General features: G+C 34.7%; 1 protein-coding gene and 1 non-coding gene across 10 annotated transcripts; both read left to right on the top strand.

The window, feature by feature from the left end:
• The first annotated feature begins 2,795 nt into the window (after window positions 1-2,795).
• On the top strand, window positions 2,796-6,851 carry LOC110936824. 9 transcript variants are annotated; one of them, XR_004882507.1, is made up of 16 exons: window positions 2,796-3,127; window positions 3,246-3,298; window positions 3,392-3,519; window positions 3,591-3,666; window positions 3,815-3,868; window positions 4,079-4,154; window positions 4,236-4,312; window positions 4,388-4,421; window positions 4,507-4,656; window positions 4,918-4,998; window positions 5,181-5,295; window positions 5,395-5,474; window positions 5,551-6,039; window positions 6,125-6,214; window positions 6,322-6,448; window positions 6,544-6,851. It is a non-coding gene; the product is annotated as an uncharacterized LOC110936824 (transcript). The 9 variants fall into 9 exon arrangements; XR_004882510.1 differs by having other exon boundaries at window positions 3,392-3,480; window positions 6,125-6,448; XR_004882513.1 differs by having other exon boundaries at window positions 5,414-5,474; window positions 6,125-6,448.
• A 2,201-nt stretch (window positions 6,852-9,052) lies between these two features.
• On the top strand, window positions 9,053-16,352 carry LOC110912187 (probable metal-nicotianamine transporter YSL7). Its single transcript, XM_022156859.2, has 6 exons — window positions 9,053-9,638; window positions 14,142-14,305; window positions 14,497-14,594; window positions 14,672-14,806; window positions 14,891-15,080; window positions 15,153-16,352. The coding sequence occupies exons 1-6, from the start codon at window positions 9,254-9,256 to the stop codon at window positions 16,263-16,265; spliced, it is 2,085 nt and encodes a 694-aa protein (XP_022012551.1). The 5' UTR covers window positions 9,053-9,253; the 3' UTR covers window positions 16,266-16,352.
• The last annotated feature ends 300 nt before the right edge of the window (window positions 16,353-16,652 follow it).

Genomic DNA, 16,652 nt, shown 5'->3' with positions numbered 1-16,652 from the left:
GTTTGCATAAATAAGGGTCTGCTAAAAGACCCAAAGTTTTTTTAAATAAGGGCATGTTTAAAAGTTTTAAAAAAATGGCCCAATTAACAATCTCAAGTGACTAGTCTAAACAAAAATAAGGGCCTGCTAGATAAGGGAAAGAAAACAAAACGTCGTAGTATTTCATAACAATTATCTATTTCATAACAATTATCCTAGCATTATGGCTTTTTTATAGGGCTGAGCAGTATACGGTTCAGAACCACCAGAACCGGGGAACCGAACCGGAACCGCTAGATCCAAACCGTATTTTCGGATATAAGGTCCGGTTCCGGTTCTAAAATTTGGGTAAAAACGGTTCCTGGTTCGGTTCCGGTTAAAACCACGGTTCCGGTTAAAGAACCGCTAGAACCAGTTGGGATTATAAATATTTAAAACCCTATTTTATTAATGGGTTTTTCGACATCATATGACCATCCTAGTTCTTATTCCTTCTTCTTATATTCACTCCATGATCTCATCTTTCATCTTGTAATTCTTCTCCATCTCTCAACCCTAACCCTAATTGCTATCATACAAGTTCATCTCCATCAACACTCTGCAAATACAGGTACGCTATTCTACATGACCTTTTTTATGATTGCATATAATGTTTGCTTTCTGATACATATAGTTTTCTGTATGTGAAAATAAATATTGAACAAAAATAATCAAATCAATGTTGAACTCTGAATCTTACAACTCTTAGTTAATGTTTTAAATGGTTTGATGTGTTTCTATTGAATTGTTAATTTTAGGATTTAATTGTCAACCGGTTCCCGCGAGAACCGTTTACACAAGAACCGTTTAACCGGTTCGGAACCGAACTAGAACCGTTATAATACGGTTCGGTTCCGGTTCTTAAATTTAGCAATTAACGGTTCCGGTTCGGTTCGGTTCGGTCCGGTTCTGAACCATTGCACAGCCCTACTTTTTTAGTATTTGTATATTTGATTGAATGATTGATGAGTTTATATTATACGAAGATTTGCGAATAGGGCCCAAATGTTTTATCTCGAACAGGGCCAATTTTTTTTTTTTGTGATTTTCGGAGACGGCCCTGGTTTAAGCGAAATTGAAACGAGGTCAAGTCGAGCTTTTAGCTCGTTTGAGGTTTTTCTCAAAATAGCTCGAGCCGAGCTCGAGCTTTGGGTTTTACTCGCGAGCCGAGCTCGAGCTCAAATAAGTAAGCTCGAACCGAGCCGAACTCGAGCTCAAGCTTCAGAAAAATGTGATGAGCCAAGCTGTAGCCGAGTCAAGCTTGGGCTCACCCTGACTTGTTTACACCCCTAGTGAAGTCCCACTTACGTGTCGTTGATATGATGTAATAAAGCCCCAACGGACTTTCTCCCACACCATGAATCCTAATACATACGTGTAACTAGTCTAATATTTATATTCTATTTATCCTTCTATACTACTTTATACAAAAGAATATAAGTTTGGTGTATTTTAAATTTTTCATTATTTTATATAAAAAATATAAGTTTGGTGTATTTTGAACCGCTTTCACTATTCTTATATCCATAAATCTTATTTTTATATCACATTTCACTCTATTTCTCTATATGTATCTACTAGGTTATAACCCCGTGTATTACACGGGGTTGAATAAATAAATTTTATATACTAAATAATAAAACAATATATCTTTAAAAACCTCATTTATTGTATGGGTTGAATAAATATAATTTTATATATTAAATAATAAAAAGTTATATCTATAAGAACCATATTGTACGGGTTGAATAAATGTAATTTTATATAACAAACAAAAAAGTTATATCTTTAAAACCATGTATATTACACGAGTTGAATAAATGTAATATTGTTTACCAAATAATAAAATAATACATATTTAAAAAACCTCATTTATTACACGGGTTGAATAAATGTAATTTTATATACCAAATAATAATAAAAAATTACATCTTTAAAAATATGTGCATTACACGGTTTGAATAAATGTAATTTTCTGTACTAAATAATAAAAAAATATATATCCTTAAAATAACCCTGTGTATTGTACGAATTGAATAAATCTAATTTTATTTATCAGATAATAAAAAGTTATATTTTAAAAAACTCATGTATTATATGGGTCGAGTAAATGTAATTTTGTATAGTGAAAAATAAAAATATTTAATATATTAATACAAAGTTTGGTTTTTGTGATAAAAATAGATTATTTTGTTGTTGTAAAATTTGTTAACGAAATCTCAATAAATTTAACCCTTTATTTAAAACTCCGTAAATGCATCCATAAAGTGGTTTCTTTTATTATATAATATAGATAGATTAAGTTTTTTATATTAATATCTCATACTTTAATATATTGTGCTAGACATAATTAAGGTTTAAATTGTTTTAGTTCTAATTAAGTTAGACCGAATCAAAAGTGGGCTAAGCCCATTTTCACGTATTACGATCAGTATGTGGACCCATTTGATAATTCAATATTTTTAATAAGATATTAAACTAATAATATTTAGTTGTAGGGTTATCTATAATATAAAAAAAATAATAATTATCTATAAGAGATGGTCTAATATGATGACAAGTGTCCCTAGAGTCTATCTATTATATATAATAAATGTGAAAAATTCTGCTGAGGTGTCAAGCTATGAGCCCCTCTAGATTGTGCATTTTGGCGGGAAAATCCGTCCACTTTTCTTTGGACGCGGGATCCGGATTAATTTGGGTCGGAATATGGGTCAAGCATGATGGATAATGGATCCTTTATATTTCCTTTTTCTTCATTCTTCTTACACAACCCCTCCCTAAAAAAGAAACATACTTGAAGAAACCCTAGATCTGCCGCACAAGTTGTTCCTCTCCTAATCAAGGCGATTCTCCATCTTCACTTCGTCATCCCTTCATCATCTTCAATTTATGACTTCTGTGTTGAACTCACACTCAATGGCGGCCAGAAACACACTCCTCATGTACCGGCGTGACACCAGTTCTTCAATCTTTATGCGCTCAAAACCCTAGCATAATCATTCTTCAGTATTTTCCTGTTCCAAACACATTGAAACCCTAATGTGTTCCACTTCCTCTAATCGTCGATTCCACCTCCACAATCCTGCACCTCTCGACTTGTAAAAAGGTACGTTTTAAATAGTCTACTCATTCAATTTCTATTTGTGAGTGCTAATTAATCCTTGTCTGTCACTATTGTTTGTCTGTTTCCAATGTTCTTTTTTTTCCTTATTTTGTTTTGGTAGATGAGATTGAAGTTGTAGATGGCAAAGAAATTGACCCGGAGATTGTGCCGACGGTGATGATTTTGGATATGTTATTATACGTTATTTGGATCTGTTCTAAAATACCCTAATGAAAAGTTATATTATTCGATGTTACTTATTTGCAGTCATTTCGGAATTGATACATTACACATCTGCAAGAAACGTGGATTGATTTACCGTTCAGATGCCATTGATTCAAATAATTGTGTCTCAAGTTATGAATCTAAAGCCGCAACTTATAGATTCCTTAAAGGTATTTTTTTTATCACTGACGACATCTGATTGATTTTATTCTTTGTTTTATTTTATTAAATTTTGGTTTAGGATGAGGAAGATGTAAAGGCGATTGCTCGATTATTTGCTGATATCGGCGATTCCTATGTTGAATTGATTGCAACCGGTATGATACTTGATCTATTGATCATTGTGAATCTTCAGCTATTTTATGGTTTCACCTTTTTAGTATGTAGTTTCAGAATTTAATCTAACTTTTTTTCTCATTTTCGTTTGGTTTCATTTTCACTTTTTCTACAAAAAAACTCCAAAAGACAACAAAGCAAGGCTGGTCATCCATGGATTTATAAAGAAGGTGTTGTATGAAAGTAAGCATAAAGAAAAAATCCAGATTCATTTCTTAAAATAACTGAAAACTTCACATTGTTAACCGTAAAAACTATATTGAACGACAAAAACTTCAACTGTTAGGCATCAGTTCTATGCTAATTGCTTCGTAAGCTCTAACATCTTTTTTTTCTTGCATTAAACCATCTTTCTGTGCTTCTTAATATATTAACAAAACTTTTCGTTTGAAGGAAATATGAATAAACCATTGCACCAAGTGATGAGGATTTTTCAAGCATCACAGACGGTACTTACACAAAATCAAAGGTTTAGTTTCTATAATTATTTGACTCTTGTATAACTTATTTAACTATATCATCAGAGTATTTAGTCAAATAAGTTTTATAGGTTCTGAAAATGGAGAGTCAAGTTCTGAACATTTTGAATTTTCACCTTTCACCACCAACAGTACAAACATTTCTCAGGTAAGCGTAAAAAGGTTATGTTTTGCGTAAGTTATTTGTAAAGAGAGCACCGTTGTGAATATTTATTGTTTACAGGAGATTTATAAGAGCAGCACAAGCTTCCTATCAGGTACATATTGTCTCTTTGCTTGTAATGTGGGTTTAATAATCCTTTTTGTTCGCAGTTTTAATTGTTGTTTTCTATGTTTTGTTAGAGCCTGAGTCTTGAATAGGAGTTTTTGACAAGTTATCTAGCTGAGTTGACCCTGATTGACTATAATTTCTTGGTATTTGTTCCATCAAATATTGCTCCAGCGGCTATGTTTCTTGCCAGATGGAAGCTAGATCAGTCGGGCCACCCTTGGGTAGTTTTCTTTAATTCATTGACCGGGCGGGTAATGGGTCAAAATGGGTAAATTTTTGTACCAGTCAATATATATCGGGCCGGATTGGCCCATAACATTTTTTTAAACTAATATAATTGTTAAAGATGATTACGAGAAGGTAATGATGTCCACTGCAGGAGTATTGAAAATATAAATTTTAACCATAATAACCATTGTAATTTACCTTAATACCCTGAGTTTGCATCTGAATGACCACTCTGGTAATGATGTCCACTACAGGAGTCAAGGAGCATTAACGAGATTGCTTGCATGAGAAAAACCTACATAGCTGGTGCTTTAAGGGGCTTTTTGGTAATTTAGGTAATTTTATGAAGGGTACGTTATTGTACCACCTGATCATTGTGGAAGTGTGACACACGATACATGGCCAATTAAAATTACTAAGGCCGTAATTAGTTGAATTAATATGAACCGAAATTGTGTTGAAGTGTTTTAGCAAGAATATATCTCATTTGTGGATGTCTGTACATATATTCATGCAGTTTATGATGCGGTGGTGGTTAGGGCAGGAAGTGCTGGACTTCGAGTCGATATATGGCTGTCTGAGCATGGATTTAATATTGCTTTCCGACTTGATCACACACTGTCACTGCTCAGGTTTATTTTGATTACATATAATACATGTTTTTGAATATTGATTGCCATTAAGGAAGCATGAAGGATATGTTAATTTGTTATCGCCTCATGGTTTGACAGCAAGGTTTTAATGCAACAGTGGATAAGCACCAGCATGGAGTAGGTCATGAGGTGTTTCATTTATATGGCAAAGCTTAAAGGTATGTCTTGGTCTTTTATTTTCTTTTATGATTAACATAAACTTGCAAACGCTTGACTTCTTTCTTCCAAATTCAGCTCTATTCGGATTAATCACATCTGGGTATCTCTTCAATTCGTGACGAACAAATGAATTTTCAAGGGTATGCAACGTGACGATGGGATCGAGATGCGTGACCCATTCAACATTGTTGGGTCACTCCGTTTAGACAAGTGGCAGGGCCGGGTGCCCGGGTCGCTGCCGACCCAGTTTGATACGGCGTCTATTTGTGCCAACACGTTTCTGTAGTTGAATTATCTTGATATAAACCCAACCCGTATGGGTCTGGTTCTTACTTTCATCAAACTCTATACACATTTTTTGCTTATTCTTTCAAATTTTGTTGTAGAAACATAGACATTTTGTGACTGAACTGAATATTAAAAGAACAATGGTTTACCTTCATTTTGTGTACATCGTATTTGATTGGTATTTCTTCATTTTGCAAATGCTGTTCTACTACCAATTTATCTGCAAAATTCACAGAAGTGGTTGCACCCGAGATTCAGACATCCATATGGCACTTGGTAAAATATTATCTCATGAACTTTAGACCTCCATTTTAAAAAGCTATAAAACATATTTTTGATCTCTTTGCTAATATTTTTTCAGGCTAAGAGGGCGTTGCTTGCTCTGAGAGGGCTCGGGCGTTGCGTACTCAAGGTCAAACAGTTAAATGTAAAGCAACCTCCACCTTGAAATGTATGCAGACATTGGCTAGACATTGGCTTGTGCACTGTCTCAGGTTTAGTTGAGGTGTGCGTTTGTATGTCCGAGGATAACATAGTTGTCTAAGAACTCTTTTGAAGGTTAATAAAGATTTCAACAACATTACATGGGACCGAGCGAGATATTACAAAGAACACCTCATTATATGAGCAAGTTTGTGTTGTTATACCAGACATAATTGCTCACTTTGATGGACCTGACATGCAGGTATGTCACATTCTTTAAGGATTAATTATAGTGTTTTTTATCACTCAATTTAATGTTATATAATAATAATAATTAGACACAACTTTGGTGTGTAGAGGATGAAATAGAGAAGTATTATGAAACTCATGATTGCTAAGTGCGGATTAAGCGTTCAACATATTTTCCAGGGGTGCGGTCAGATTTTTTGCCTAAGATATACATTAGTTTTTTTTCAAGTGATGTCCCCGTCCACCCACGACTATGGATAAGTCCTCCATGCATCCCATATTCCTTACCAATGTTGAAATTTTACTAAAAATGGTTCATGTGTCGATGCTTCAGTTACATGTGTCATGCCACCATTTCTTTTGGAACTTTTAATCTTATTAATTAATAGAAGTATTTATAATATTTTGTTCTTTTACTTGGGGGTCCAATGCAACTAAAGCGTTTTAACATGGATCCTACTTATCCATCTCACCACCTCTAATTTAGGACATTAAACATTCTCATTTTGTGACCCATTTACCATAAATGGGTCCTATAGAGGTTATGTTTTCTATCTGACATGTTAATTGTGTATAAGTAAAATAGTTAATCGGTTATAATTGGTCAAATGGTCGAACAAATAAAAGGGTTAAAATTAAATAAAGGTGCATTAAATGCCTACAACTTCCTGACTCACTATGTCATTTTTAATTTGCTAATGTAGTTTTTGTGATCATATAACGTATTGTAGTTTACGTGATCATATTTAACGTATTAACGTATCGTAGTTTATGTGATCATATTTTGTTAATGTAGTTTATGTAATTTTTATTTCTATATTCTATATTATTTGACTTGGTGTATTGGTATGCTTTTCGTTTTCGAGCCGAGTGTCTCTCTGGAATTAGCCTCTCTATCCCTAGGGATAGAAGCAAGGTATGTCTACATCCCACCCTCCCCAGACCCTATAAGTAGCTTGCTATTTGTGGGATTTACTGGGTATGGTTGTTTTAATATTGAGCATGCCAATTCTATATCAATATCAAGTTCAGGTGTTTAACAGTCTTTTTTCAGTCGTCATGAGTTCTTGGGCTTTAGAAAGTAGAATTGTATAATTAAGATATAAAATAAAACAGAGGTGAGTGTCTTTACAATAATGCTGGTTATTGTGATATTGTTTACAATTTCACTTTAAAGCGATTAATCCTTGGAGAAGTATTTGATTGTTACGATGATGTACTCATTTCCATTTTAGAGACGAATGTGGTAAGTCTTACAGGGTTTGGATTTTTTTTTATTTATGAAATGATTATTTTAAAAAAGTATGTGTACGTGTAATATTATATCATTTGTTTTTAAAGTTTAAAGGCAATGATTGGAGTTATTTTTAGATTTTGGTTGTATTATTTAATTCTCTGGATCGTGAGAATTTCATCTTCATGTTTTTTATATATTTAAATGTTATTGTCTTGCTCTAGGGATTATCAACACCATACGTAACTAAATCTATTCATACTTCAATGGGTTCAGCATTTGTACCACATAGTATCGACACCAATGTTTATTTTATATTTTCAAACACTTATAATTTGATTGGTTCATTTTGTAGAGGGGATTCGATTTACTAAGGAAAATGTTTTGGCAATTTGAAGGATATGCATCTTTAAATGGACCCGACTATCTTTAAAATGTGTTCTTTTACTATGTAATATATTGTATTAGATGAACTTCATGTTGTTTTGTTGGATTAGATATGAAAAAACTTCTTTACTTGCAAAAAAAACCCATTTTAATAATCACCGGTTATCGCCTCATTCCTCTCAACATGATTCAACTTCTGTAATCAATAGGTAAATTGGTTTTAAGAGGATTTGCCACATATTTCATGTGTTTATTTGAGTCTTTATGGGCGATTTGTATTAATTTGGGAAAAGTCTCTTAAGTTCTAAATTTATTAATTCTTATCCTCGAACAAATACCCTTTTTGTCATTGCTAAACTGACATGTACCTTAAACATCATTCATGTCATTGAACAGGCAATATGCATCCTTAAGTAAATTCGGGGCAAGTATCATGTGTTTTTAATTATCACGGCACGAGTCTGAGACACTTCTATGCTTCTAGAATATTCGAAAACAAAGTATGCACTTTGGTATTAACTTATCTAATACGTCACGTTATTTAAGTTTATTTTAATTATACAGTTGTGAGTATATAGGATTAACATTGAATTATTAAATATATATCCTCACAAATTTTATAAAAACACCATATTAATAAAATATTAATATTTCTTAAAATAGAGCGACCCGTGGGTACCACGGGGTATAACCTAGTTTCTCTATATGTATAGATGTATGTATAAGGAGATAGAGGCAGGGGCGGTTCTTAGAAGGGTTGTGGTAGGGCCACGGCCACGGCCCGGGCAAGTTTTTCGGCCGTAGTGCTAATTTTCCGCATTTCGATCGAAATTTTTTATATATACTATGTTTGGCCCGGACTTGCCCGGGATTTTTTTAGTGCCCGTGTCTTTCGGCCCTGACACGTTCAACGAGCAAGATCCGTCACTGGATAGAGGGGAGGGGTGAATTTCCCAAAATATAAGAGACAGTCATCCAAACACAATCGCCACTATAAATTCAATTCAACGATTTCATACATCCTGCTGTCATTGACTCATCACACAGATTCCAATTTCAAACCCTTAAATCAACGTCTACTTGCAGTGCCGCACATCAACAACATACTCACAATCTCCCACCGATCTCGCTCGCCGCCAATAAGTATCCAATTCGACTTCAAAACTTCAAATTCACATCTAGTATCATCAATTCTCAATGTCAACCACTGCACAAGAACCACAACAACATGATCTGCGCAACGAAAACAGAATGCATAGCAACACCGATATGAACTCTGACTCGATCGAGAAAATATTCGAGAGCAAGAAGGTTCCGCCATGGCAGAACCAGTTGACGCTTCGTGCATTCGTCGTCAGCTTTATTTTGGGGATTCTGTTCACGTTTATTGTCATGAAGCTTAACCTAACTATCGGAATTATCCCGTCATTGAACGTGTCTGCTGGACTGCTAGGGTTTTTCTTCGTGAAAACGTGGACGAAGTTTCTCGATAAATCTGGTTTGTTGAAGCAGCCGTTCACGAGGCAGGAGAATACGGTTATTCAGACGTGTATTGTTGCTTCTTCCGGTATCGCCTTCTCAGGTATGCTCCGATCAGTTTCTTTCTCACACAGTTGAATTGATTATTGCATATACGTAATATATCATACATCGTATATATACATTGTATAATATTACATATAATATAATGTAATATATGATTATTGTATATACGTAATATATATTGTATATACACACGTAACGTAATATATTGTATATACAGTGTATAATATTACATCTTATATATGTATTATGTAATATATATGATTATTGCATATACGTAATATGTGGTATATATCATATATTGTTATATTGTATATTGTATATGTGTAATACATACTATACTTTTACAATATATGATAAAGTAGATATATAATATAAAGTTTTTTTTAGTTTTCTCAATGGAAAAAGTTTTCTCATGTGTATGTATATAAAATTAGTTATCTTATTATAATTTTAATTTTAATTATTATTATTATTATTATTATTATTATATATATAGATTTAATATTAAATAAAAATCATGTACATTACAGGCTTGCGAGCCGGGTTGAGCTTGATAAGTAAAGGTCGTGCTTGTTTACTAAACAAACTTACTTTTAGGCTTGGGTTTGGGTTTGTGCTTGTACAAGCTCGGCTCGTTTCGAGCATTTTTCAAACCGATCTTTAGTAGCCCGCCTTTTCTAAACCTATTTGAATTATTAATCACCACATTTAATATTGGAGTGTGAAATTGATGACAATTTACATGTTTTTGTTTGGTTGATTTGTTTGATTAATAACCACATTTAATAGCCCATGAGGTGGTGGTGGAGTGGTATGGGAAAGACTTGGTGTTCTACAGGAACCAAGTTTAATTCATGCTTTCCCCATTATTTTCTGCGGCACCTGGTGATGATGGAAGACTAGGCAAGTAGGCGGAGATCGCTAGTTCGATCATTGAACTGAGCGGTTTTTACCTTACCGCATTGTTGTGCCTTCGGACAAGTGTTCACAGGCTTCGGCCTAGGTGATGGCTTTCCCCGGTTCGGAGGCAAGTCTATCCTTATTAGGTAAATTTTGCTAGTAACCCATTTGAAGGATTCATTCACTGTTAAAAAAATAACCACATTTAATATTGGAGTGTGAAATTGATGACAATTTACATGTTTTTGTTTGGTTGATTTGTTTGAATACTATTTTGGATTTGTTTTTTTCAAAGTTTCAAACACTTAATTGCTAGTAAAAGAAGAGTTTGTTCAAAGTTTCGAACACTTAATTGCTAGTAAAAGAAGAGTTTGAAATTAATAAGTGCCAAAGTATTTATTATTATTATTATTTTTTGTAAGAGACGTATGGGTTAGCACTAATTTATAAATAGAACACCAATTTTAGAAACGTATTTGCCTCGTTAAAATAGGGGGCTACTAAATGTATCCCCTCTTGTTACTTTTCATACCCCCTTTTCATAAAATCATATCTAAACTTATCATATTGACCCCCTACACATGTCATATTTTTTTAAAAGTATTCTTTTTGTTACAAAACAAATTTAAAGGTGTAAAAAACTATTGTAGACGTTTTTTTTTTTTTCAAAATTTTTGTTTGTTTTTTATATTAATTTAAAAACATATTTTTTAAAGTGTTCACTTCGATCGAAAGTCCTAAACTGGTTTTAACTTTCTTATAACATACTCCTTACACTAATTAAATTTGAACTTATATAGATTGTTAATTTATAGTTTGATAAAATTATTTTAGTACCTATTGTTTATTTGTTCACTTACATAGATGCTTTGAATGATTAATATGTGCTAGGGCTCTATAAACACTATTTTAAAAGAAAAAAACTTTATTACTTTTTAATAAATAAAAATTATTAATTTTTTTATAAACACATTTAAAATATTAAAAATTATAAAAGTAAGATCTTTAAAATATAAACTAGACGAGGGAAAAATATAATATAGACTTGTTTTTTAAAAAAAAGAGAGTTCAAAACTTTTTTTATTGTTTTTGTAAAAAAATGTTAGTATTTATTTATAAAGATGTTCAATAAAAAAGCATAATCAAAATACGATTTGAGAAAGTGTCTTTAAAAACAATATCCGAGAACTTTTAAAAAATATGTTTTTTAAATAAAAATTAAAAAAACATCAGTAATCTTTTTTTACACATTGGAATTTGTTTTGTAACAAAGAGAATATTTTTTAAAATGATAATTTGTATAGGGGGGGTAAATATTACAAGTTTTAATGTAATTTTATGAAATAGAGTATAAAAAGTAATAAGAGAGGGGTACATTTAGCCTACCCTTAAAATATTAGAATACTCTTGTCATCTCATATGTTTTACTTTTTAGACATAAATGTTGCAATAAATACCCGTTACATACTTGATTTTCGATGAATTTGTTTTATGGTGACAACTTTTTAGACATAAATGTTACAATAAAAACCAGTTACATACTTGATTTTCGATGAATTTGTTTCATGGTGACATTAAGCATTCTTTAATATTTCATTACAAAGTTAAAACACTTATGAGACCACACTCTTATTAGACTAAACCCAATGTTATATACAAATTCTTAGACCATGTGTAGTGGTTCAAGCTCCTTAAGGGCGTTTTCTGTCATGTAGACGCCACGTCATCAAATGCATTTTTCATTTAAAAAGGATGTAGTGGTTCAACAAATTTTTTTTGAAATGTTCCGTTGTTTTATTTAACACGCCCAACAAATTTTTTTTTTTTTTTTGAAAAAATCGTCCTTGGGGCGGTGTGTGGGGTATGTTTGGGCGTTATTTTGCCCTCCATGCCATCTCCCATCACCACTACATGTGGTCTTAGAAAAATTTGTGCCATGTCACCATATAATAGATTTTAATTTCTCTCTCTTTCTTCATTAATTACTACTCACTCACAATTTCTTTCTCTCTACTTAGACTGGTGGGTGTGGACGTGGGTTTTGGGCGTTTTGGGCCTTTAACGTCGGGTGCTCCACCCCGGGTTGGCGTTTTGGTCAGCGTTGCCCGCTTGACGTGGAGATTCTGCCTAACATGGGGAGGGGGGAGTGGGTGACATGGCGGGCTGTGGTTGGCTGGTTCAATGTAGGTTTTTTTAATTTTCTTTGTAGTTTTTTTTTTTAAATTTCCACATGGCTGGTCACGGTCAGCTAAGCAACACCCCACCACACCCCTAGTTTTTGAGTATTAGCTTGTAGATCCCACTCTCGCCACGTGTCGAGCAATGCCCCCAATCCAAACTCCTTCACACGCCATAGCCTTAAGTGCTAGCACTTAGCCACAAACATTTTGCTTTCTCTCTCATCTTTTTCTTCCAAATCATCATCCACCTCATCTCACACTTATCAAATATAATGTAAATGCTATGAATTGGTGATGGTTGATGTCCCACCAAATTAGTCGATTCCCAGAACAAATTGTGACTTTTAATCTTCCGATTTCTAAAGTCCACTTGATGATTACGCTCTACTATTATTATTAGGCTAGACGGTACGGGGGTCGTCCCCAGCTCGTCCAGGCCCGAGGCGCAAATAATCCATATTTTTTGTTACATTTTCTATCGGTTTCTAGCTTCGTTTACCCAATATCTAAAGACAAGTAAACTTTATATTTAATACAGAAATTACATACATATACAACCTGAAAAGCATGTGTTACAGCAACCTGGTTTGAGACGAGTTTTGGTAATCCAAATCTCATACCTGATTGTAAAGTTGTATCTGATACTGGTCCCATCTCGTTTGGTACCCGATTACTTACCATCCGGCAGGTTCACGGATTTCCAGATACAATCTTATGTGGTTAAAGATATCCGATAGGATTTTAATTTCCCAGAACACGATCTTAAGCTCACCTAAAACCAACTTGAAATATCAACAAATTAAGTAAAATTCTAACAAATTCATGTTTTTGATGATTTTAAGCTTTTAACAAGTTCAAAATGTTATTTAATATATTTTTATAAGATCAAATAATATATTTATATATTCAGTTTAGACAGGTGAACGAATATAGGATCAGTTTTTGGTGATCAAACTTGTATCACCTAATACCATTCCTGTAAAAGAATTATAATTAAGAGTAAACTTCCATTTTGCTCCCTGTGGTTTGGTCACTTTAACGCTTTTACCCCAAACCTTTAAAAATAGCCATTTTACTCCCTGATGTTTTGGTTTTGTTGCCAGTTTGCTCCCTACGGGGAGCAAAATGGAAAAACAAACAATTTGGATGGAGTTAGAGGCGGGGAGCAAACTGGCAAAAAAACCGAAACATCAGGGAGTAAAATGGCTATTTTTAAAGGTTTGGAGCAAAACCGTTAAAGTGACCAAACCACAGGGAGCAAAACGGAAGTTTACTCTATAATTAATCTCATACCATGCCTGTGACCACCATACACTTGTCCCAAAATCTTCCGGTTTCGGGTCATCGCGAAGTTAAAAATGCTCAAACTAGAGTAGTATTAAGATGGGTGACCTCGGAATGCTTGTTTGTTGTGGATTATAATGTGAGTGATGTAGAATATCCATGATTGAATTTGGCAGGAGGGTTTGGTAGTTACTTGTTTGGGATGAGTGAAGCTATTGCTAAACAATCAAATGAAGCAAATGCAGCACAGAACACCAAGAACCCTTCTCTTGGATGGATGATTGCATTTCTTTCTGTAGTCAGCTTCCTTGGACTCTTTTCTGTCGTCCCTCTTCGCAAGGTCTGCATATATATATCTTTTTATTTCTAACACTTAACACTAACAATCTAATCCGTTAGGAGATCGTAAGCATTTAAATACAGTATTCACATGTTTGATGTATAAATTATAACTCAACATCACAAAACATTTTGGCAAATGACTTCTAGATTTGTTTTTTCTCGTGTTTAACCAGTTTGTACTTTCTGCAGATCATGATTATCGACTTCAAACTCAGTTATCCAAGCGGCACAGCAACTGCTCACCTTATCAATAGTTTCCACACTCCCCAGGGTGCTAAGCTAGCCAGGTATCATACATTCATACACACGACAACCATCGTCTTCCTCGTCTTCAATTCACTTCATTGCTTATTTTTCGCTATAGGAAACAAGTGAGAACTTTAGGAAAGTTTTTCTCCATGAGTTTCCTATGGGGCTTCTTTCAGTGGTTCTTCACCGGCGGAGACGACTGTGGATTCATAAACTTCCCCACACTCGGTCTTAAGGCCTATGAAAACAAGTATGCTCAACGTTTCTTTCTTCGTATGCATGGATATGTTTTATCAAATGATTGATGAACTCAATAATTTTGTGCGAAATTCAGGTTTTATTTCGACTTTTCAGCAACTTATGTTGGTGTGGGAATGATCTGCCCGCATCTTGTCAATGTATCGTTACTAGTCGGAACCATCCTTTCATGGGGCATAATGTGGCCTCTCATAAACGAAAAGAAAGGCGATTGGTATTCTGCAGATCTTAAATCAACTAGTCTCCATGGCCTGCAAGGTTACAGGGTAAGTAAAACTCGTTCATGTTTCTAGTTTTCGGTTCTGCATTACAGTTTAACATTATGTATGTAACTGCAGGTGTTCATCGCCATAGCTATGATCCTCGGTGACGGGCTGTACAACTTTATAAAGGTCCTATGTTACACTGCATCCGGCTTATATCGCCAGTACAATGAAGGTAAAACCAAAGGGGATCATCCCATTACCGGTAATTCATCCCCTGATCTTCCTTCCCTGTCTTATGATGACGAAAGACGCACCCGACTATTTCTCAAGGATCAGATTCCTATGTGGATCGCGATAGTCGGGTATCTAACCATTGCTATCGTCTCCGTGATTACTCTTCCACACATCTTCCACCAGCTTAAGTGGTACTACATTGCTGCTATTTACGTATTTGCCCCGATTTTGGGGTTTTGTAATGCTTATGGATGCGGACTCACGGACTGGTCCTTAGCATCAACCTACGGCAAGCTTGCGATATTTGTAATCGGAGCGTGGGCCGGTGGGTCAAACGGTGGTGGTGGTGTACTGGCGGGCTTAGCAGCATGTGGGGTCATGATGAACATCGTCTCAACCGCTTCTGACTTAACACAGGACTTCAAGACCGGTTACATGACCTTGGCTTCACCCCGGTCTATGTTTGTCAGCCAAGTGGTCGGGACCGCAATGGGTTGTATCATCTCCCCTTGCGTCTTCTGGCTGTTTTACAAAGCGTTTGACAATCTTGGAGTCCCGGGTTCGGAATACCCTGCACCCAACGCTCTCATTTTCCGAAACATGGCAATCTTGGGAGTTGAAGGATTCTCTACATTACCCGAAAAATGTCTCTTGCTTTGCTATATATTCTTCGGGTTCGCGATCTTTGTGAATGGGATTAGAGACATGGTGGGGAAAAACCGAGCTCGGTTCATTCCAATTCCAATGGCGATGGCGATTCCGTTTTACTTAGGAGGTTACTTTGCCATTGACATGTGTGTTGGAAGTTTGATATTGTTCATTTGGTCCAAGGTGAACAAGGCAAAGGCTGCTGCATTCGGGCCTGCGGTTGCTTCGGGTTTGATTTGCGGTGACGGAATCTGGACATTACCGAGTGCGATCCTGGCTTTGGCTGGTGTTAATCCTCCAATTTGTATGAAGTTTCTGTCAAGGTCAACTAATGTCAAAGTTGATGCCTTCTTAGGTTCGTAAATTATTGTTAGTTTACAATGCTCGCTCATTAGAAGTGTAGTTAAAAGATTATAACTTGAAAGCAATAATATTAAAAGTATCCTACAACAGTCGTTCCTAAATTTCAATACTTGTAGTTTGTCATTTTTCGGGGCGGGAATACAATGGGTCGGGTTTGACATAAGTTTCGAGTGTATCCGATTGTAAAATTGTATCTCATATTCGTCTAAAATCCCTATGCATACGATCTTTGTTGGTTATAATTACAGAATTTGATTCACATCACTGAAAACTCAGTCTCAAACCAATTTTGGGTTTCAGATTTTCATGTGGGGTTTGGTTTGTCTACCATCACTTATTGTCTAATTAATAAAGAATTAACTATTAATTCCTAAACAACTAAAGGGT

Source organism: Helianthus annuus, chromosome 15, assembly GCF_002127325.2.
Source record: "Helianthus annuus cultivar XRQ/B chromosome 15, HanXRQr2.0-SUNRISE, whole genome shotgun sequence".
Taxonomy (NCBI): Eukaryota; Viridiplantae; Streptophyta; class Magnoliopsida; order Asterales; family Asteraceae; genus Helianthus; species Helianthus annuus.
Note: the sequence above shows the minus strand (reverse complement) of the source record. Positions and strands in the feature narration are given on the sequence as shown.